Source organism: Opisthocomus hoazin, chromosome 4 (genome assembly GCF_030867145.1).
Source record: "Opisthocomus hoazin isolate bOpiHoa1 chromosome 4, bOpiHoa1.hap1, whole genome shotgun sequence".
In the NCBI taxonomy this organism is placed as follows: Eukaryota; Metazoa; Chordata; class Aves; order Opisthocomiformes; family Opisthocomidae; genus Opisthocomus; species Opisthocomus hoazin.
Genome location: NC_134417.1, coordinates 40,326,931 through 40,351,584, shown reverse-complemented (window position 1 = coordinate 40,351,584; position 24,654 = coordinate 40,326,931). Strand labels below are relative to the sequence as shown.

General features: G+C 41.0%; 1 protein-coding gene across 1 annotated transcript in view; it reads right to left on the bottom strand.

Moving 5' to 3' along the window:
- NPSR1 (neuropeptide S receptor 1) overlaps positions 1–2,677 on the bottom strand; it is a 59,134-nt gene extending 56,457 nt beyond the window's left edge. Inside the window, exon 1 of the mRNA XM_075417405.1 lies at positions 2,531–2,677. Within this exon, the coding sequence (XP_075273520.1) occupies positions 2,531–2,677 (147 nt within the window). The remainder of the gene's footprint in view (positions 1–2,530) is intronic.
- Positions 2,678–24,654: the final 21,977 nt, after the last annotated feature.

Below are 24,654 nucleotides of genomic sequence, written 5' to 3'. Positions count from 1 at the left end.
AGCAACAAGACCTGAACATAAGTAGGGATGAGCCAGTGCCTTTGCCGTGGGAAGCACCCGCTTCTCTTGCTGTGTGGTGCGTGGGGCACCCAATCCTGCCCCAAAGACTGCAACTCTGTGCCCCAAGAGCCAGCCTAATTAGCACACATGACCATGGCCCCAAAGCAGACTTCATGGGCAAAGCCTTGGTGAGCAGCTGGCCAAGGAGCTGCAGTAATGACTACCAGAGGGAAATGTGCATTCCTCCAAGTGAAATGCTCCATTTCCCAGCCAACACAAAAAAAGAAGAAATCTAGTTGAGCGGGTGAAATACTTTCTAATCTGAAGCGGTGCAGGGTTTAGTTGTTAAGCTACCCTACGTAGCTGTTATTGGGTAAAATCGTTAAAAAGTCCTTAACAGAGGAACTGCTCCAGGTACTGGGTGAGTGTCACTTCCTCATCTCCATTTATCGGCTTAGATCATGTTTTCCTGTGGCTGCTCTGGTACGATAGGTTACACCTGCATTTCCCAAGCAGAAATAGCTGTGTGCCCCGTGCTGGACTTTGGCATCCCAGCCCGCAGGCTCTGGAGTCAACCTGTGAGGTGGCTCTTCATCCAGCCTGCCTTTATTGTCAACCATGTGTTTGAAAATCCCAATAAAAGGCCAAAACCCTCTTTGTAGCTACATTTTGAGCACTGAGTTCTGTTTTTTAATCAGCTCAGCCTGTTCCAAGCTGAACGTCTTATTTTTTTAACTGCTTAACCAGACCCTTGTGAAGGGGAAGGAGATGCTATTCAGCTTGCTGGAAGGGGTAAGGACACGGCCACAGCGTGGGCAGCACTGGTGGAGGACAGCCAACCGAGTCAGCAGGTATCAGCAGCACCTTCCACGTGCGATATGTCACAGAGGTCTCAAATTGCTGGCAGGGACCCCTGTCTTCCCTGCACCGTAGTCGTCAGAGCAGGTGCTTTATCCCTCCTTTCCTGCAGCAGCACCAGCTGTCACTTGTCTCCAGAGTCAAAATATTTCCATGCCTATCAACAGCTAGTAATCGATGTGAAATCAGTGAACCTCCTTGCAAAGTTCATGCTATATATGCCAGAGCTAGACATCCAACAGAGGAGTGCAAGGCTAATGAGAAGCTCTCGGCTAACAGAATCAAGTTTCCTTTAGCAATGGACAAGCATGCATGACTATCCATGGTTTCCTAATCGTTGTGATTTACTCAGTCTTCCCTGTTAAGCAGCAGTTTTCTGCCTGGGGACTTCTTAACCACGGAATTAGTTGTCACTTTTTGCATTATAAAGTAGTGCTCCCATTACTTTGTTAAGATTTACAACCCCATCTCTGGAAAGAACAAAGGAGACAAAGAGAAAGTTGTTAAAAATATTTTGCTTGTTGCTTCTGATTTTTTTCAGGAGCATTTTAGGACTCTAATGTGGAGAGAAAAAAAAGAGCAAAAAAAATTTTCATCCTTAAAATTCTAGATAAGAAAGTACTGTCTTATCACTGAAAAAAGAAAAGTATCAGCAGCATATTAAAAGAAACCCTCATTAATTGATTTTAAAACTACAGATCAACTTTTTCCTTAAGAGAGGTGGAAACCTGTAGTAATTCCGCTGATTCCACTGGCATTGTGTCAGAACACTAACAATCTCACAGAAATCAAAATTGACTCTGAGCATATCCCCTTTCACCCAACATATTTGTCAAATGTTGTAAGTATCTATAGCTTTCCAGGTGAAAGTGGTCTCTTTGGTCCCCAGCTCCAGAAGGAACGGCAGCTTACTCCTTGTCAGACTTTTAACAACTTGAACTTAACTTGTACACTCTGCCATAACAGTGAAGTGACACATGACAGGCAGCACGAGATCAAGCAACAACAACAAGCAGAGAAATCTGAAGGAAAGGTGAATTTCAGTATCTCTTTCATCTTTTTCCTACATTCATATATTGCAAGGGTGATGTTTGGTTTTGAAGATGAATGAATATGCTCCCCATCTCACTGAACAGCATTCTCTACTGAGTGATTCATCACACTTCAATGACACTGCAACCCTGCTCAAGTTAAAAACAAACAAACCCAACTAATTAGAACCTGTCCCTCATGACTAAAAAAAACCCACAGAAACCCAACTGAATCCCCTCTCACTTGCGTACAATGTTTGTCGCAGCTGGAAAATTGAAAAGAAATCCCTTATGTCAAGGTGATGCCTATAAGAAGTTACAGAAAGGTTGTTAAACTAATACAAGCTTTTGATTAAAGATGCATATATAATTACAATACCTCTATGTAAAAACAGTACCATTGTCCCTTGGAAGGGGATATAACTGGCTAAGACCTGTAAGTCTGAACTCCAGCTCCTACAACTACTTTGTTTTTCAGTAAATGCCTCACACATGCTCTCCGCTGTCTTTGCAGGGCAAAAAAACCCACCAATATCTGGTCAAAAATGTTCAATAATCCTAGCTGCCTCCCCGCAGAGGTGCTGAAAATGCACTAAAGCTGCAAGTATGTAAGAAAAGTAACGCACACCTTAAAAGAGTACCTTAAAGGAATGGTAAAAGGATCCCCACTCCTCTTCTGCCACCACTTCAGTGAAAGTCACTGTTTCAGTGCAGGTGACAAGGGTCAGACCCAGCCAGCCGGTGCCTCCCTGGGAGCTGCCGCTGGCTTCTGTGGAGCTGATCTCCATCACCGGGTTTTGCTCGAGTTTTCTCGGTGCTGGTTTTTGCAAGAGTTAACGCAGTCAAGCTTCTCCCGTAAAAGCGCAGCAACAAAACCAGCTTCTCACTGCTCCACCACCGGCTACCAGAGGCATCGGGCTTCAGTGCTGCTGAGTGATTTAAAAAAAAAAAAAACAACAGCCAAGCTGGCATCGTCCCTTTGAGCTTTGCTCTGGTACAACGCTGACGACAGCCGTCCACGCGTTCTTTCCAGCAGCAGGAGCAGCAGCCGGTAAGAAAGCTGGTACACGTGGACCCAGCCGCGTGCCTTCTAGCGTCTGGATTGTCTTGCACCCCAAGTTGCCAGCTCTGGAGTCAGGCACACCTGTAAAAGCGTGGATCTCCTCCTTGTGTTAAGCTCAGGAGCCTGGTTATTCCGCTCAGCAGCTTTGCTTACTTACCTTACCTCAGCCTGCTTTGATTTCGATTACCTGCAGAATTATAGTGTATCCATACACGAACACCAACAGGCTCTCCTGTTTTAGCAAAACCCTATGAAGTTTTTAGGCTTAAGCTATCACAGTTTCCCTGTCAGTGTCTATCTGACTTCTGCAGTCATCTTTACCAAGGTAAAAAAAAAAAGAAAACAAAACACAAATAGTCCTTTGCCCTTACCTTTGCAAAGAGCTCAAATGTGCTGCACCCCCAGCACAGGCAGTGCTTTCTTCACCGCGTGGAGGGCCTGTCTGGAAAGGTTCGGCTCCTAAAGGCTGCTTGTGTCTCTTAGAGGCTCAAGGACTCTTCAGAACAAGGTGATCATTTATCTTTCTACTGATTTTCTGGGCACCGAGGTCACTTGCCCGCTGTTGATTCAGAGGTTTTTCCCCACCTCTAGTGCCATTACCCTGGGTTGACACCGAGATGGCAGATGAGATTGTGCATCCCTTCCCTGACCAAAGTGCAAAATCACACGTAAATCCAGAACTTGTTCAGCTTTGTGGAGAAGTTCTGCTTCAATACCAGTGCAATCCTAAGCAGAACGTGATGTATTTTCACAGCTATGCCCCATCAACTCACATTGCCATTACCTGCTCATGGCAGAACCCAGTCCTGTGTTTACACGAGTGCAAGCACAGACGGCCGTGGGTGAGCTCAGGAAGCGTTAAACTCCTTGCTCTGGCCAGCACAGCACACCCTCTCCCCAGCCGCTGGAGCGGGGGTCTCCACAATATGCCCACAGCATCTGCGCCTGCGGTCCAGGTTAGCCTGTGACCACCTCTGCCTACACGAGCAGCAAGCAAGGAGCGGCTGCAGGACCCTCCAGCTCCCAGGGCCAGTAATAGCAGGGGATGGGGGCAGAAGCAATGAAATTCAGATCTAGGTTTTGACTCAGAATGCTCCCAAGTTGGGACATGTCTGGATCTGGGGCTTTGGACCAGCCTGTTCTAGGTACCGCAGAAACCTCCGAGTGTCTGAGCAATATTCAGACCTCTCCAGGAGACACTGGAGTCATTCAGAGGAGGGAACTGGTCCAGATCCACACAGATAATTAGTACCAGTCATGATGAGAAAGGATCAGCACCGATCCATAAGTACCAGTGATCAATATTTAACAGCAGCGAATAATGTCTAGGTTGGAATGTGGTCAGGTAAAAGGAAATGTCCCAGAACCACGATGTTTTGATGAAAACGATGGGGAAAATGTTCATTAATACATTATCCAAGAAAGAGGAGGAAATGTTTTCGAAGTTTTTTCTGATTGATCATACAGGTTGACTCTGAACCTCTGCTATGAAGTATTTAGGTAACATCCAAGCTTCTTGAAAGCATCCTACCAGTTTTTTTGCTCTTACCTTTCTTTCTTATATTTACAGAATTATTTTTCTTAGTTAGAAGTTATTATACTGAATGTTGGGGTTTTTTTTCAGCGCTCTCATTCCTACTTGAGCATATTACAGGCACTAAGAGGCTTTTCAGTAGTTACATCGCACGCCAGATCATGTGCGGCTCTCAGGACTAACCAAGAGACTTCTCTTGCAGCCGTGCTGGCTGCTTGCTCTAAGTAGTGCTTATGGTGCTATAAAAGGCTGTACTGTGCCCTGCTCCAGCACTCTCCAGTCTACACAGGGGTAATTAAAGTCTTCCCTTACTGTTAACTTCTCTGTCTTTGAGGTTTTCTCATTCACTGTCACTGCGGTGGTTTGTTGATGGCTGGTTTGGCTGAAATCCTGTTTGCTTTCCATTAAGCCACAGAATTTGAAGCCATGGGCTGTCTATGGTACCACATCTAGAATTAACCTACTCCTCTAGGATGCAACACTTTGTTTCTAAATCTCTACAAATTCATGCCTGCTCTCTGAAGTTTGGTGTTTGGAGTTTGTTCCCCCACACACTACTTCCCCCCCCTCCCCCCCGAGATTAAGCAGACTGTTTGAATACCTCTGCAATGAATGGCCAAATACAAGACTTCAGGGATTGAATCTCAAAAGACTGTAAAAAGCAAGAGCAAATCCTAGCAATTCCTCTGTGGAGATGGAATAGCTGACGGATTCCTACAACTGGCTTTGTCATTTTCCTCAGCTGGGACATTGAAAAGTCTCAGAGAATATTCAGTGCATTAAGAGATTTAGACAGTTTTATATAGCAAGAAATTGAGTCTTCCCTCTGTTTTAAATAAAAAATGGTCTCAAATCACTATTCTAAAACAAAATTTTTCTAATGTGTAATAGTGTGTAATAAAATGCGGTATTGCTTTCTGAACTTTTTGAATGGCTTTTTTTTTTTTTTTAAAGTCACACTTCAGTATTATACCACAGGAAAGATTAAGCAATTTTGAAAATAATCTTTAAAGAAAGGGAATGGATTATTTGGAAGAAGATTAAAGAGGACTTGTCTCAGAGGTGACTTCACTGGCTATTCTTATTATCTTGGTCTCAAAAGCTACACAATTCTAGTTTTCTTAAATACAGCCTTGAACCAGAGGACCAGAAAACCCAAGAGCATTAATGGCTCCAGAGAAAGCTGAAGACAATACTCTGCATTTGCAGCATATAACACCACTGATATTCTCCATGTGCAGACACATGGGGGGATACCTGCAACACATATTTTGTATCAAACCACAGTGGCATGATTTTCCTTACTGTCAAGAGAAGGAAACCTTGCGCAACTGTAGAATGCAAGATCTGGAGACGGATACAATGAGACAAAGGCAGGTGCCCTCAGAAAAAAAAAGATACAAGGAGTCAAAGTTTTTAAAGGCCAGGTACAAAACATCGATTTTGATTATTTAAGCCAGAAATTCCTCATGCAGAGACTCTGCTCTTTCCTGCACAGCAGCGGGGGAACACAGTAGATGGAGATGGGTCACGCAACTTGTTGATAATTTGCCAAAAGTCAGCCAATTTAACTGTTCCGATGTGTCTAATCCTTTAAAAATTAGGTACACCTGAAAAGGACAGAAAATGACATCTGCTCAAGTTTGTATTACATTTTACAGAGAATTTAAAGTAGATTTCACTGCATTTAGGCAGTATTGGGAGTAAATTGAAAAAATATTTGCGTTTTTGCTGTTTGGAGTATCCTGCACCCTGGAGTATTTGGGCATAATCATGTTAAATGCAAAGAAGAAATGATGCTCTCAGACTGAAGGAAGAAAGAGAATATTTCTTGCTTCTAAAAGAAAGGCAAGTCAATTGCTTTTCTGTAAAAATCCTGCTTACCGAAGTCTGTATATGCTGGCCTTAGAATAGGAAGGTCAGTCCACTCTTCCCAACACACAAGACCCCCTCTTCAGCAGCCGAACACCTGGGGCAGAGCAGAGGGCCTCAGCGGCCAACTTGGGCAACGTAGGACCGCTGCAGCCCTGCATTCCCGCATCTCTGCTGCACACGAAAAGAGCAGAAATTACACATCAGTGACACAACTCCTGCTGCCTGACGCAAGCTCGTTTTCCTTCAGCTCACAAGCTGCTTAGCGCGCACGTTGCTCTCTGTTGGCGCTGTGCCTCCGGGTAGGCGGCCATCATGGGTAGGAGATACCCGAACAGGTTGACGTGCTGCCCTCAGAGCCGGGACCGACCAAGGCTGCAAGTGTCCCTGCAGCTTGGGCTGTGGCCAGGAAGGGACTCCCGTGTTTCTGGGCTCTTGGAGGTCAGTGCTGTGTGCGCAAAGTAAGGGAGCTCCACATGTGCTTTAGCTCGGATACAACTATTTCCCCTGCATTTGCACTCACACATTCACATGTTTTTTCAGCCTCTCCAGGTGGAGACAACGTGAAGTTTCTAAATCTTCAGAGACCTGAAAAAGCAACAATCTTTTGTGAGCTAAATATACAGTTACTAGGCTTTGTGACAGAAACCTCTAACTCCTGTTGTTCTCCACCTTTCTGAATGAAGTGGCTGTAACTTAGGATTTGAAGGTTCAGGGGACACAGCAAGATTTCAGAAGCTGATTTCCACCTCACTCCCAAGCATTTTATTTCAGGATCCATATCCCAAAGTAGGACTGACAGGCCCTGCCTGGGAGCCTGGCAGCAGCATGCTGATGCTGCCAATCTCAGCTGCTCCCAAGCTGCTCCTTGCAAGCGTGTGAATCTCAGCTGCGCACTGCAGAGACTCCCAGGATGTGACTCTGTCCCAGCTGCACCACATGGGTCGCCCCGGCCACAGGGCCAACAGCCCGCTGTGTTCACCGGTTCCCCAGATTTCCGAGTTCTGGAGCTAGAGGCTGGCAGCTGGAGCTGAAGAGGCTTTCCCTTTCACAGAGAAACTTGTGTTTTGTTTTCTTACAGAATCTGAACAAAATCAATCCTGAAACATTAAAAGCATCACAGCATGAGATGACTGCTCTTTGCTGGGCTCCAGCCTGATCTCTGACCTGTCAGTGCCAATCCAGCTTTGAATCAGATCCCCAAACTGCCAGCAAGTGGTAGTTAATTTAATTTTGGATCAAATCGTTTGCATAAGATCTATATTTTACCCACAGTAAAGCACCGGAGTCATAGAAATCACAGAACATTTTTATAATCGTAATGATAAAATATAAGCACACTGTTTCTCTTCCATAGATAACTTAAATTTTAAAAGGAGGAGATTTTTTCACATCTTCATTACTGTTCAGATTGGTCCATTTTACATACAGGATACACAGCCATTTATCTGTTTTTGCTGAGAAATTCTTGCAGAAGAATAAGCAATCCCTAAGGAATTATCTTTGAAAAGAAGCAGGCAGATGAAGAAAACACGTAGAGGAATGCTGTTAAATATGAATATCATGTTAGTGGAACTGTCAGACGGCCTGAAATTTCGGATCCCTTTGCTCTGTTCCCCTCAATATAACCATCAAGAAAATCATATATTTTGCAAGGGCCTGATTCTCCATTCAGTCAGTCTGTTGCAGAGCAGGATTGCTTCCTCTTCAGTGACTGGAATTGCAAGTAGCTTTAGCAAAAAAAGAGCCAAGCCCCGTGAACTGAAACAGATGCCTGATAAATGTGCATTCCTATAAAATATTGAGGCAGTCAACACAGTTGCTTGGCGTATTCCTACTTTAAAGGAGCTGAGCAAGTAGGCAGCACGTATGGCATCCATCAGGACCTGGCAAGTAGTTACGCGCCGTGATGCCAGTAGGTAGGCAGTAGAAATTCACAACTCGCATCATCACCAGAAAGACTTTTCCTTCAAAATCTTCCACTTCCGATGGCCAAGGTGCTGTCTGCCCTTCTCAAAGCACTGCAGCTGGAAAGGGAAAGCAGCTCAGAAATAAAGTTGCTCTGCCAAATGGGAAATGTGGCTTCAGGTGAGCCCTGGCCAGCTCCCAGCACACCCGGTGAGCGCGCAGCCAGCCTACCCAGCTGCATCACCCGGCAGAGCGTGTGCTCATTAACAGGGCCACCGCAGAGAACAAAACACCAGCCACATGGATGTCGTGTACTTCTCCTCCCTCTGCTTAAGGTCCCAGTGAACTACAGTGAGCACTAATGCACATCGAGAGGGGTCAGAGAGGCTGTGCAGACACAGGTACTGGTTCCCATTTTGTCTACAACTGGCATCAGCAGCTTGTTGTGCATTTATACAGTCTTCTGAGCTACAAGTCAGAGCCTCAGCAGGGCCAGAGCTCTGTTTCACACAGTAGAGGAAGGCCATTGGAGGAAAATTGGGTTCAAGGTTTCCACAAGTCAACATCTTGAAGCATTTTAAACATCCGCCACCAACCCATGCTACTTTAAATATACATAAATAGGAATTCTTTTCAACACAGTTTTCATATTTTTTCTTCAAAGTATTTTTCTTCCCTTTGCCCAAGATTAATTAAACTAAAACCAATTTAACACACAGTTGGACTAGATGATTATTGTAGATCCCTTCCAATTGAATATTCTATTCTTAGTCCATCTTAGACTACAGTGTATGGATATCACATCGTATCTGCTTTGGCAGAAAAATACTTCTCTGCTCCCACTGTTTACCCCCCTATCTGCTACCTCTGATGGTTGCACAAAAGATGTCATTTCCATTATTTCCTGCACTGATTTAGGAATTTCTCTCCTGTTAGAGTGCAGGGGCTGCCTTGAGCTGATAAACTACTCTCTTCCTCTGCAGGGGACGAAGAACAATCCAATGGCAGACACAAGCTTGGAGCTCAGGGATGTTAAGTTCCTTGTTCCTCTGCACATTCCCATTCTGACCTCAGCCAGGCAATCTCCTTTGCAGTAGGGAAAAGCTTTGTAAAGTGAGGTGTGACACAAACTCACACCCTTCTGGCTGTCATTCCTCATCCACCTGGACTCTGTTGCCTGCGCAGTTATCCCCAATGCTGTGGGAACACAGAGCACTTAGAGTATTCACCTGAGCGTTCAACTATCATTTTTGACAGAGCCTCTATAAACAGGGACCTTAATCCTCTCTGTTTAAAGAGGTTTAGATTGGCTATTAGGAGAAAAATCTTCACTGGAAGGGTTATCAAGCATTGGAACAGGCTGCCCAGGCGACTGGTTGACTCACCATCCCTGGAGGTATTTTAAAGATGTGTAGATGCAGAACTTAGGGACACGGTTTGGTGGTGAACCTGGCAGTGTTAAGTTTGCTGTTGGACTCCATGATCTTAAAGGTCTTTCCCAACCTAAATGATTCTATGATTCTAAGGTCGTGCCCTTGCAAAACCACAGTCCTCAAGTGCCAAATCTGAACCAAAGAAATCAGCAGTGAGCTAAAATTTTCCTGAGCCTCCTTTGCAAAGCAGGGGTAGGCAAACCCATGCAGCGAGCTGTTCGTTCCAGAGCAAACTGAACTTTTCCTATGAATTTGTTGGGCAAGAAATTTAAAATAATACAATGCTAGGTAAAGTTTTAAATTACAGTTCAAAACACAGCATAAAGCAATAAATTTAAATTTAAATTTAAATATAAATTTAAATTTAAAATAATACAATCCTAGGTAAAGTTTAAAATTAAAGTTCAAAACACAGCATAAAGCAATAATTAATACATTAGAACAATGCTTTAGGTCTATATCACCAATATTAGTCTCCAATCAAATACTACTACAGAAGCTAGCAAGAGAGAAGAGGGTGTTCTAGAGAAATTGGTCTAATCCATCAACACTAAATGCTTGGGAAAATACCAGCACAAAATAAAATGTAGGTCAAAAGATGGAGGAACTCTGTGCCCACAGGTAGGTAGAGAAATAAAAGAAAGTGTGGGAAGAAAGAATTTAAAATGCCTGCATCCCAGTTCTCCTTTCTATGGAATAAATTGTATCCTATGTAATGAATACACCCTGTCTTTTGGCGATGAGCACCAGAATGGAAGTACAGATTTACAATGGAGGTGGACAGCCATTAGATGAATTGCAGGACTTTTTATTGCCAATTTCAATTTCATGGCAGGGTTATTATTTATTAAATACAGGAGCAGCCAGTTGAATTTTAACTGCTCGTAGGTTTAATTCCACTTGTAAAATGGCTGAAGAAATTATACACACCTAGAGGAAAAATCCTTTGCAATAGCAGGCATGTTTCTGACTCCCTGCACATGGACGCACACACATATACATATAAAGAAATTAAAAAAGCCGCTGTATGGAGAGGAACAAATTACACCTGATTTCCCTTTAACAAAGCCTAAGGTAGAGTAAAATAAATGTGCTGCACTGCTACCACTAACAGGCACCTGAAGAACAGTATGAAGAGTATAACTTCCTCAATTATTGAAGCTCAGTTTTTTAGATCTCCAGAAAAAGACACACTTCATCCACTGCTCTCCCCTCCAAAATCAGCGTGCAGATAAAAAAAAAAAAATAATCCCAAAATTGTTAGCAGGTGAAATGTGTCCCAGTCCAGAACTGGGAGGGGGGGGAAGGGGGGGGGCGGGGGGGCAGAAGATAATATTGGCCCTAATATGCAATCGTGTCCCAGGTAATTTTCCTAAAGCAGGATGATGTCTATTTTTAGTCAGCAAGAGGGATGAGTTCTTCAAATCCCCCCAGGTTTGTGCCAGTACTTACTTTGAATTCGCTGGGCTGCAGAGCAGGTTCAGGGAGCAGGCCCAGAGAGAAGTGAAGAAATCATCACCGCAGAAACTGTCTCATCTTCTTCAGAGAGTTCATGTGCATAAAGTCTTTATTCCTTTGTTCATGCCGATATATGCCACTGTATACTGCCACAAGCAGTATGTTTAATAGCATACATTGGCCAGAACAGCAATCCAGACAAACAATACATAAAAATAGTCTTCTGCAAGCCAGCTCTTCCTAGACTAGAGTATAGCAAAATACTCAGTGTGGTGTGACTCAAAAGTTCATTTCCAAAATACCATAGTCTTTTGCTAATACATTTTTCAGGCATACTTCTTTGGATATTATCTGGAATTCTTTACAAAATCAAAGGCAGTACATTAATGATCCTGAGTACATTAAGAAACATTTTCATTTAAAAATGGAGAAATGGGCCTCTATAATTTCCATTTCTGCAAAAAAAAAAAATCATTTCATTACGGTTCTGATCCAATGCAGAAAGAGGAATCAAACAGGACTTCTCCACATGCTGACTCAGAGGCAGAAAGGACAGTTCAAAGCAGCAGTGCTGTCTAAAGAAAAAAACAAAATTTAGTAGCTGACAAAGTTTTGAATATACTTGATGTAAGTATTCACATCACCTACTCACCAAGCACGCAGCAAGTTGTAACTAAGCAAATCAACTCAGTCCAGTATTTTTATGTCCTCACATTTGAATAGACTTTTGTGGCTCTTAGACCACCGGCATTTTAATAAAATGTGCACAATGATTTGGATATCTTCTGCTAATAATTCTTTGCTCACCATTGTAAATGGAAGTATTATGATACAAACACTCAGAGAAATGTAAAATAGTTATAGTTGTTTTCAGAATGGGTACAATTACCCAGCTGATCACTTTGCACCTAGGCAGCCTTTGCTAGCTAGGGACCACCAGTCTCTTTGTAGTAAGTTACAGACAAGCGGTGCCAGATCTTCATGGAAATAAATGGGCTCAAATCTCTGCAGCTCACAGGTCGTGCCCACTTATATGAGCTGACAATCTAGCTTGCTAACTCCACCTGGGAGTAGGTTACGTCATGTGTATAAGCAAAGCTGGTTTATTTTTTATACAGACAAAACAGCATCTCCATTAGTCAGGCGAGAAATTTCCAGCCCTTACCCAAACATACTTCTGAAACAAGTCATATTGCTCTTGTAATAAAGCTACACAGGATAAAATAATAAGTATCATTTAGGAAACAGCGGTGCAAAAGGTTTCCGGTGCGTAACAGTGGTGTGGGTAGAATCCATAAAATAGTAAACACAACACCTAATTTGTAAATACATTAGAAATAAATCTGGAACCAGTATGTCAGATATTTTTCGCTCCTGCTTCCCAGAGTTGAGTTTTCAAAACTTTTAAAAAGACCAAAATAGTAGAAGAGTTCCTTAGTTTTTCTCTTTGCAACAGAAAGAAAAAGTGAAGAAGAAAAATATTGTTATGCATCCACATGCATATCAAATCAGAGAGAGATTAAAGGAAGGAAAGGCAAAACATCTCTGTACTTGAAGCATTCGTATTTTTTGTAGCACAATTTGCTTTAGGAAAAAATAATGTTTTCTGTGGTTATGAACATGCAGAATGATTCTAGACTTTATATGAACTGCTGCTTAGGGATTAGATGAGGATTTAATATCTTTCTCAGAGAGAGGATTAATTAAAGTCTTTCTTTGAGGTGATGAGCAAAATAATTTCATACGTATATAGAGATTTAAATTTCTTTCTGTACAAAATAAAATGTGTATGATGATTTCTCATTTCATATCTTTTTCTTTAAAAAAGGAATAATTTTAGAATTTTTTCAGAAGAGTTATTAAAGGGATTTTTGCATGCATTCAAAATGTCAAAAGAAATTGAATCATTAGAGTCTCCTTTAGAAAACTTTGAAAATCTATTGTTAGGAATTAAGCAAACACTGCTTAAATGTCACTAAGAATCTGTCCTTCTGTTTCATTTTTTCCCATGCTTAACAGTGAAACTGGTTAGAAGTCTACTGGCTAGCCGGTAGACCTAGCTGCATTTCCCATTTCCATGGTCATCTCGTGAAAAGTTTTCCTACTCTTTTCGTGAGAAGCCTGGATTGTCATCAAAAAGCTGAAGAGTGCGCACATGCAAGCATTTTTCACTGCTAAAAATTTTCAGGTTTTGACTTCTGTGATGCAATTTTTTTGTAATGCAAGCAGACTTTTACCATGAAAAATACATGCTTTCATCAAAATTCCAGTGCCACGTCAAAATAATTTTCAGTAGGTTGTTCCTTTGTCCATCTTTACTTAGTAATTCTAGGAAAACCCTGCTAAAGTCGTTCAGACTCAGTGCAATTCGGATTGTTTCATCATTAATGCACAGCTGTCACTACCAGATCAAATTATTTCCTGAATCTAAGAAGAATGATGATAGAAGAACAATGTGATAATTCTGGACATGGCTGTGATTTCATTTCATCTGTAATAATGTGTGGGATTACCAAGGTCTTATATTTAATAAAGTCTGGAACAAGATTTGTGCTCTGCACCTTTACTGTCTCTTCAGCAACCTGAAGGCAACAGAAGCTGCTGATATTTGGACTGTAAAATTTGCCAAAAAATAAAAGAAGCTTTTATCCAAATGCATGTACATTATTAGCATCAGCTTTAAAGCATGGCTTACAAGTGAATTGGTATCTCCCTTGTTTGACAGTTCAAGTTTTTGTGCTTATTTTTTAGGAAACCTCCTGGAAGGTTCATGCAACGTCAGATATTCTGGATAGCTAGAGCTCATTTTCTGATGTTCAGATTTTGTCTGCGTGTTGATATTCAACTGCAATGACAATGTATTTACCACCAGTCAAAGCCCTGAGCAATTACAAAAAGCAGATCCACCTCTCATTTTCACAGCAGGATTTGTTCTAGCCAAGTACTGTTTACATTCTCTCTCTAGCTAAATTATATCCCCATTTGCAGGTTAACTCCAACACTTTTATAGAAATTGCTGTGGCTGCTCTGAATGCGAGCAGCAACGTGCAAGTGTCCAATAGTTTTCACTCAGTTAACTGACGGCACGTGCAAAGGATGCTTATGCTGAAATACCCAGAATTTAAGGGAAGGCAAACAGCAGGGACAGACATTGACAGGCTGCTGAGAGGAGGTGTCTACTAATTTGCACTGATTTCTGTCATTCATTGACTGTTTTTGTGGTGCAAGTCTCTTATTTCTGTGCTTACTCGTTGCCCCTCCACAGAGTTTCAGCTGTCCCCACCGTTGCTGTTTAAATGACAGAATGAATGAAAGAAGGAAAAAAATTGGTCTTTTTTTGTAAGAATAGAGAAATAATAAGGAAAATCTTCTTTCCTTAATCTGTATTTTCCATTCCAAAGATCTTAATACACAGTTTTCTAAGATGCATTTCCAGTTATCAGTCATCTTGCTGTCAACCCTCTGTCACCACAGCTAGCAACAGACACTACAAATAGCATCTTAACTTCAGTGAAATCTGTTCAGGTAAAATGCCTTTCACAAAATTCTGTTAAATATACACGAAGATGCAAATTTAAGAATATATGCTAAGACAGAGAGAGTATGAAATTATATTTGCAGACCTTAGCAGCTGATTTTTTGGAGAACTCGGATGAAAATCCAGCTAATCTGGTCCTGCCTCAGGGTCTGAAAGTCTGGAGATGACTTTCACCCCCTTGTGTCGGGAATGACACAAATTCGAGCATCTCACAGGAAATCTACTGGTGCCTGGCTGCCTCCACTCTCTCACCCCACAAAGCAGCAGTCCATGTCAGTTGCTGTGGAGAAAAAAAAAAAAAAGCATTAAAAATCATTCATTATTTGTTTCACGATAAAAATGCCAGCAGACATGTCTGAAATCCCTCAAGCACTGCTATGAAAGTCTAAAAGAAATAGATATTTTACTGAGCAACATTTTAACACAAACTAAAAATGTCTATTTTAAGCCTTCAAGACAAGAAGTTCTGATTCTTAACTTTTTCATCAAAATTATTTGACCCCAAACTAATTAATTTTCCTCAAACCAAACAAGCATTTTTGTGAAAGCTATTTTACAAGAATAATTTTTTTATTCTGCATGTAAATATTATTCTTTTTTATTACTCTTGTAACACCTTCCCTTTTATGAGGTGTTCAACACCAGCGGTCCTTAAACTGTACCCATTTTTTTATGAAATACATAAATTTATATTATACATACATATACATATACACACACAAAAAAGAGCAGATATTTAGATGGCTCAGGCCAGATATTTAAATGGCTCAGGCCAAAATTCTTCGCAAGGAAGAACTTCTTTATTCTGAGGGTAATGGAGCCCTGGAACAGGCTGCCCAGAGGGGTTATGGAGTCTGTTTCTCTGGAGATATTCAAAACCCGCCTAGACAAGTTCCTGTACAGCCTGCTCTGGGGGATATTACTTCGGCAGGGGGGTTGGACTAGATGATCCACAGAGGTCACTTCCAACCCCCACCATTCTGTGATTCTGTGAAATTTCAGAGCCTCCTGCATATTCATTTAAAACCAAAGAAACGGATATGGGAAAGCAGAGTTAGTTTAAGAAAACAAAACAAAACAAGTCTGTGCAATCAATGCATATCCCATACAGAAGAGTAAGAAGTGATGAATGGCAAACTGAGAATAAGACCTAAAGAAGCGATCAAGAACAAAGGCTCTAATGAAGAACTTTACAAACTTTCTTGTACAGCTTCTCCCCGTAAAAGCCCAGGACCTCAACTGGATTTTCATGCCCTGTATCTAGCGTATTTCTTCAATCCCCAAATGCAAGACATCTAAGGCAGAGGCTTGTCACCTACTGCTACCCTTTTTGATGAGCACCTCTGCCTCTTGCTCATATGGCTGAGATCTCTGCCCTGCAGCACAGCGCAGGTAAGAACAAAAAAGCAGACAATATTCCTACGGATGAGCACACCCAAAGAATTATCAAATACTCACCAGACCAGAGACCAAAATCTCTTGGATGAAGCAGAGCACAGTATTGGATGATCTGGTCTACGATTTAAACACCGCTCAACTTCAAGGAGTATGTGTCTGAACTTTACAAGGCAATCTTAGCCCATAATTTCATTATAGATCTTTTCCAAGGAGTTCAAGAAAGGATCGATGGCCTGCAATTTTAGAGTCACTGCCATGGTCCTGTAAGATAAATATGGATTAACTGTCCCGCATTAAATATTTAATGTAATAAAATACTTTTTTAAAGGTATGGAAGTGTCACTTGGTCATGCATTTTAATTATGTTCAGAAAAAGTCATGTCAGCATCTAATTTGTTCTGTTCAACTCCTAACATGCTCCAAAGATAAATCTCTTCTGTTTGAAGAAGGTTAAGATAGTCAAGGGAGCAGATCACTTAATTAGGAATAGGTGAATTTAAAATCACTGTTACAGGCTGTCAAATAGATTAGAGTTCAAAGACTGAACAGTAAATTATACATATATATAATATATATGTACAATTTCTCATTCCATTTTGGTAATTGCAAGAAAAAAATAAGAAAGTATGTTTTATTCATTCATCCCAGACTCTCTAGATACTCAGTCTTCGGTCAGTAATTACATTAAATAAGTTATAGTGAAATCTTTGGAGTACCTATTCAACATTAACATGAGGCTGTATCACATCGTAGCGTACCCATAGCTTAGTCTATCTGAGACTGGGTACATATAACAACTTTTACACCTCTCCTCCTACACTACTTTTTGGAACTGCAGTAATAAACGAGGAGGAGAGGAGGTGTGAGCTCACTAATGCAATGAAATGAAAATTGAAAATTTCAGTTTTGTTGCATGAGGTCAGGCAACTGGGTTTTTTAGTTTAATTAAGCGTAGATGAAGCTATAATACTTCAAGACTTCCAAAATTCAGAAAATGAAATATTCCATGGGCAAAGTGATGAAGCTGTAATTTCTCTGACCTTTTATTTTAGCAGGAACTCTTTGCTAAGTTAGTATAGTAATAGTACTTGTGAAGGCAAAAAGCTACAAGACTTTACCACACTGGCCTCTTACTGGTTCATAGTGGTTTGCCTACAGTCGAACCCAGATTTCAGCTGCGTGGCATCGTTTCAGGGCCCCACCCTTCAGCTCAGGACAGAGGCAGACTATTTCTCCTCTTCCCCTCTGTTCCAGGTATCAGCCAAGCTGGAGGGTAAGGAGAGCTGGATGACAGGGAGGGGAGCATCCTCCAGCCTTCCTCACCTGGGCTTGGCTTCTTTGCTCACAGTGTGAACGGGTTCATATTAGGTTCAATTTTTCCAGCTTTGGAGACACAGTCGTGCAGGGTTAGGGATGTAGTTCAAGTGGCAGGTAGGTTAAGGCTTTGACCACTGCCTGTGGCATAAACATAGTACCTGGGTTTTTACATTGGACTGTCCCTCCTGAATGCTCTAAAGAGGATAAATAATGTGTTTCGCTATCTGTGGTTTCTGCACCTTCATTTCTGTTTTTCAAACAGAAGAGTTAACCCAACAATTTAGCACCAACAATTAAAATGAAAGAGGTGAGCAACAGTTAATTTCAAAGCATGGAGCACCCTGAAGGCCACCCAAGGTAATACATGACAGAGCAGCCAGCTTATGAAGTGACTGTGCTGCCCATGACACTGGCCATGTCCCGATGATGTACTTGCCTCCATAATGACACCTTATTAATGAAGGTATTGCATTTGATTGCTGCTGAAAGGGTTTCAGTTGCAGCTTGGGATGGGGAACTTGCTTGCGGGTGCGAGAAAACCAAATCCGCTCAGGGAGGTGAATCACCAGGCTTTGCCTGCTGTATCCCACGTATCTGTCCAGTGGGGAGATGCAGCATTTTATGACTTTAAAATGAAGCATTGCGCCCCTTGACACCTAGCTTTCTTCTGGAAACAAAAGAAAACATTAATTTTCTCACCAGCTCGCAGAGACAGCTCTGTTTGATCCCTAGCCTGAAGAGACAAGACTAAAATCCATTTGCACGCAATTGTTGTCCCAAAACCATATTAAAAAAATAAATAGTACAGCTGCTCTGTGGTGTGCCTTTTTCATAAGGTATATCAGTGCTACGAAAACCAGTGTCTTTCCCAGGAGCACACAGCCACAATCAGGTATGAGAAACCTTGGATACGGCAGCTTGCAAGTGGCTGATCAGATTCTAGCATTTTGCAGTGTCATGACATGTTTTGTTCCCCAAATAGCTTCTCAAAGACCACTTCAACTCCACGCGTTCTCTGAAAACAAAGCACACAATACAGGGCCTAGACTTTTAAAGGCAGGAATCAGCTGCTGCCTATGTGTGAGGCATTATGCCTGTTTCCACACTCAGGTGGAAGTTGGACAAAGCCAGCTTTTAAAACCCAGCTAAACTTTAATGGGTTGCCTTGCAAAGTTAATAGAGGCTTGACAAAGTATCAGTGACAGCAGGGAGGATCTTGAGGAAGAGCTGGTACTCCATGACTCTTCGTGCAGAAACCTATGAAAAAGAGAAACGAAAACTAACTATGCTGACGTTTAAAAAATAGCAACAGCACTCGTCTAGCCAGACCCCAGCATTCCCAGCAGGAGCCCCACGTGCTGCCCATTGGAACCAGCAGACAATGCCCTACAGATACAGGAGACAGCAGGATGGGTTTCTCAAGACGATTACAGGTGACTGACAACACCAGTCCTGCCCACATAGTTCCAGCAAAAAGTTGGAGAAAGGATACAACTGATGGATTACATACAGCTCACCACCATATTAGTCACACTACTGAACAGTTCTCCGATATCACTGAATTTTTGGCTCTCATATCCATGAGCATACCTACACCCTCAAGTATTCCCAGCTGCTGCACAGACACATTTCATTATCCTGCCTTGAAAAGAAGGAAGATAAAAAGAAGGATTTCTACCTCATAGATACTTTCTTCCCTTCACTCCAACTATCCCTATTCTTTCACTTTGCCTTTCCAAACTTCAAACTAACAAGCCAAAGCTGTCTGTTGAGAGCCAAAAATTTATGAGCTTTTGGTTTCCTAAACATATACATAGACACTGCAGGCTCTGGTGGGGTTCTGCAGGAGCTGCCTGGGGTTCAGAAAAAACACACTAAGCCTGCGTGACGTGTGTGAGATCCAATACTTCAAATAAATCACCGCCTTTTGACAAAAGGGAATCCTGACTCTTATTTTACCAGACGCTGTTTTTTCAAGTTCTGCCTCTCAGTCAGTAATAGTCCTTTTCACTGTTCATAACATTTCAATGCCATACACAGCAGTGTCTCCTAAATCAGAGGTTTTACTGGTAACATCTGCTCATCTATAGATCCTATGCAGTGCAGCAATAAACCAGCTTTGTCAGCGCAGTTAGGAATTCACAAGAGGACTTAGGCTTTGCACTGCTGTTCTCCATCACCCTACATGACACCCAGGAGGTAGGCTTCATATATAGCCAGAACAGCTAGGTGCTTAGAGCCAAGATGTTACAAGTCGACAAGCAGAATGAAGGAAACACTTGAGCTAGCTAGGAGGAAACACAGTGTTGCTTAAACCCTAGCTACATTTACAAACTCAATATTCTCAGCAGTAAGAAACTTAAAATTTACAGCCCCTTCTTTAGCTGTAGGTAGGCATCACAGCATTTCCACACACTAAGTTCTCTGTCCAGAGAGGCTGTGTAACAGACAGGAGCAAAGCAAGAGAAGCACATGACCTCTTCAGTAAAAGGCCCAAACTTTAGAATTCTGAAGCATTTGCAGCTATAAAGCAACTCCCTTCTTCAGTGTTTTCAAATAGCTACTGCAGCCATTCTTATGCAATAACACCTCTTCCCTTAGCAAAAGAGGAAAAAATAACACCAGTGAATAGATGTTATGTGATATATAATGGGAACATTATTAAGTACCTTATTTAAGCATTAATCCTTAACCTTCACAAATGTACTGACAACACACAATGACATTTGCTGGAGGCAACTGTTCTTTCATACTCAGACAACAGCATTATTTATAGCAGCAGCGAGCATCTGAACAACAAAGGAGCGGGAAAGGTATGGATGAAAGATGCATTGTAACAGCAATAAATCAGACAGCACTGAATTGTTGAAAGCCAAAGAAAAGGAAGCCACTTGAAAATAACATTGTGATTTAGCAAATACCTAAGATGTGCTTAATGCTTCAGCACATATTTGTTTCTTACAGAAGCAGTGAAATTTAAGCGTTTATTCAGAATTAAGTACATTCTTAACTGCTCTGCTGAGTCAGGATCTAAAGGAGGATGACATTTATGATGATTTCCATCCAAGTCTACAGGATAAACAAGATTTTCAGGGAAATTTATAAAGTCATCAAACATATAGCTGCATCTAAGTCGATAGCAACAAATATCACTGGCAGAATAAACTCCATTAGCATTCATTTCAGATTGAATTAATGGCATTCCTAAAAGCGCTCATTTTTCACCTTCCACTAAAGTGCTTTTGCTCATGAAAAACTGCTTTAGGAGGCTTAAATATATCCAGGAGCTGTTACAGGTAAACCTTCCTTCTTTACCCATCATTTTCATGCAGCAAAAGGGCAACAATTCAAGAAATTCGGGAATGACATAGTGAATTCATATCTTTAGTCTCTATCTTTGCAGACTGCCTATGATTTTCATATAAATGGGATTTTTAATAAGTATATATACTAGTGTGTATGTGCATATGCATTACCTTCAATAACAATTTAAACATTTATCTAAAGAAATCTCAATATTCAGCACTTTCATTTAAAAATGGTGTTCATTAGTCCTTTAGGATTTTGTCTTTACAATATATTTAGCACAATTATTTTACTTAAATAATGACTTTTTCACTGATTTAAAATAGAAAACTGTTATAGTAAAAATGATCAAAAGCTTAGAGTATGTGGCCTATGCAAACACATGAAAAAAAACTTTTAATCAGGAGAGAAAGTGAATGAAGAAAGACATGGAACCAGTCTTCAAATCCATCAACATGGGATGGCATAAGTCATGATGGACATAAATTGCAGCAAGTATTTTAAGGTGGACATTAGGAACACAAATAAAATCTATAATTGTAAGGCAAGGGAAATCTCTGAGAAAGATTGCCTGGGGATGTAATGGAAGCACATCCCAGGGGATTTTCTAGTTTGGTTAACGAAACGTCCATCAAGAAAAGTTTAGGAATAAATTTGTCTTGCCACAGGGTAAATTCTAGGGTAAATGCTAAGTAGAAAATATTCAAGAAAAGGGGAAGGGAGAAGAAGTCATTCTAGTTTCTCTATACAAGACTGAAGAGTCAGATACCACATTGTTCTTGTATGGTTGTGGCTCCCCACAGCACCTGTATGATGCACACAATTTTACCACCTCAGCATTAGGAACCAACTGCCTAAATGCCCTAAAGTCTACAAAACAAGCCATGGAGCTGGCACAGCTTGCACACCAATAACACACATTTCCACACCGATAACACACATCTGCAGCCACCAGGTAATTTCCACTTACAAAGATTAATGCAAATATGTCTACTCTCCCTTAGTGGAAGTTTGCTCTTTTCTCATAATGAACCACAGATATCATTCCCATTTTCATGTACATACACACTTTCGCTTAGCAAAACTGGCTCCTTCTGTTGGTCTTTGGTGATGTAAGGTAGTATATCTGAATGGGGGAAGCAATCTTGGATACAAACAGAGAGCATCCTCATTCATTACATTAGTTTCAGCCTGAGTCTACAATAATGCGACAGTTTCTTTGTAATGAAAGCCATTTGACTCATACTCTCTTTTAATACTGAGAATCCGAGTAGCTGCAGAGGTCAGCATCGAAGTGTGAGTCATAAAAATGAGTTTCAAACTCAGCTATGTAATGAATCCTAGCATATAGCCGCCTTCGCACAGAAATAAAGCAGAAATTTTTGAAACAAATGAGAAATGGCCAGAAGGAGAAAACGATTTTCTAGTCTTTGATGTAAGTCTCTGGTCTTTTTTGGTTTGAAGACCCCATAAAACTTTCCCAGTGAAGCCGTATATACTCTTCAGTGAATTTAAGTCTCTGCTGATAGCTTTGCTTTGCTTAGTACTCCCACTGATCTCTTAGAAGTTGAAAAACACAGGCACATGTGAATTCCCTGAATCCAGTGAAGTTTAAAAGAGAATAAAAATTGTGTTCTTCACAAGCCTGCCTGAAAACATTTGTAATTACCTAGCTGTTCTGGCTGCAGTTAAGGAAAATGAACCCTGCTTTGTACAAATAGTCTAAAATGAACAACCTCTTCCTCTCAAAGACATGACACCAAAGGATGTAAGAACCTATTTCAGAGCAGAGATAGGCTCCAATTAAGGATTCTGTTGACGGATTTCCCAATGCCATCATACTAAATTTATTTCAGAAGGTTTTTAGGCTACCATTCCAATATCAACTGAAGTCAATGACTTTGATATTAATGAGGAATAAAGACCTACTAGTTGCAGTTTTCTGTGAAGAAATAGCTGAAGACCAATAAATACTGGCCAGTTTTGCACATCTGCTCTATGCTAGGTACTCCTCTAGTTAACTCATTCCAGCTGCAATTACAACTAGCCCAATTTTTAAATTATTTCAGCAAAGTTTGCTTAATTCAGTGTGGGAATCTGTAGGATTTTGTCCATTAATGCCTAGAACCTTGTCTGCAACTCTGGGAATATTCCAACACAGAATTCAGAAGGGCTTTTGAAATGAACGGGAAAGTCCACAGTTCAAGTATTGGACATTATGTCTCCACCAGCGGGTGCTTTGATCAGTCCGTAACACCGATGCGACAGAAGTGATATAAAACACAGCCAGGACCGCACGATAGCTATTTTTACATGTTTTGAACAGCTGCACAAAACAACACACTGCTAAGAGAAGACAATGAAATTTGCTGTACCATCATCTGGAGCTCTTAACCACCCATTTATTATTTACGCCAACTGTAAAAACGTTCTGTGCTTGGCACTCCTAACAGGATGGAAATTATCTAGGTGAAGTGACACTGTGCTCAGCAGTTGACCTTCTTGCAAGTAGGGCATACCTGATGTGTCCTGATTTTCATTTAATAAATAGTGTGTTATTTTCCAGAAGGAAAAATTTTATAATAATTCTCTTCGACTATATCTCAGGATACATTTTATATGTGGTGCCTTTTTATTTAAATGTCACAACCTATGCACATATTTGACTTTTTGCACCCAGAAGCAGCACAGAAGTATTAGAGATCATTATAGAAGTATTTCATTTTTAGAGGGAATGTTGTTGACAGCAATAATATGATGAGCTACTAATCCTTATTTATTGAATTTCTCTGCCTTGCACTGAAAGGGACGTGCTTTTCTAACCTCTCTTCCCCTCTTTAGGGATTCACTTCAGATTTACTCAATTTAGAGCTTTTCAATTCACATATTGGGTCAGAATCTAGAAGGAACAAACCTCCAGGTTCACATCCAAGTCATATATGCAACTCTTAAATCCTTAGTCTTTCAGTCTGTGTTTTATGCTACAGCAAATCACCTTCATAACCAATAAAAGTTATTTTAATACATGACACCATCTAGGTGTTTTCTGTTTAAGCAATCTGCACTGTCCTTCTTCTGGACCTTTTCATGTATGAGGTTTTGGTACTTTTTTTGCTCTTCCTTTCTACATCTTGTGGGAGATTCAGAATAAAAACATGAATTATCTTCTAACAACAGAAAATTTAAAGGGCCTGCTGAAATGTATGTAAAATCTCCTACCATATTCAGTAGGCTGAAAATTTCATCCTCCAAGAGAACAGCAGTTTTTCTAGTGTTGGTTCATGTCCATGAACAGTCCCAGCTTTTAGCCATGCATAACTTTCTCCATGTACATATTATTTTAACTTAAGGAATTAACAGGCACTGGTCAGAGAAATGTTAATTTCCCATGCCCAAAAAACAAAAAAAATCAACATTAAAATACTTGGAACTGCTATTTAATACTAGTTAATGAATTATAGCAATGACTGAGCATGACTTCTTCCCTATTCTACCTCCACCTGGCACAGTTATTGCATAGGAATAACATAACGCCTTCTCTGACGATACAGGGAATTCCTTCTTTCTGTACTTGGACAGATGTAAAAGGCATCCTTACTGACTGACCTGCTACCTCACTGTTTTTTGTTAAGGGTGATCACATAGTCTGCAGCCCCTTAAGTACCTTTATATACATCTAATGCTGCACTGGCATTCATTATCCTTGGCGTGGGCAGATCCCACACCGAAACATCTTGGTGTAGACACCAGAAGGTCCTAACTTCTAACCCTTGCCCTGCCATAGTGTCATTATTATATAGTTGCTAGTGGCCAAAGACAGTTTTCCACGAGAGCAGTACAAGTAGGCAGGTACAGTTTTTTGACTGAGAAAAAGAGAAGTTTGGTAGCATTTCGGTTTCCCCAGAATTCACATCAATTATAGAAGCTCTTTATCAAAG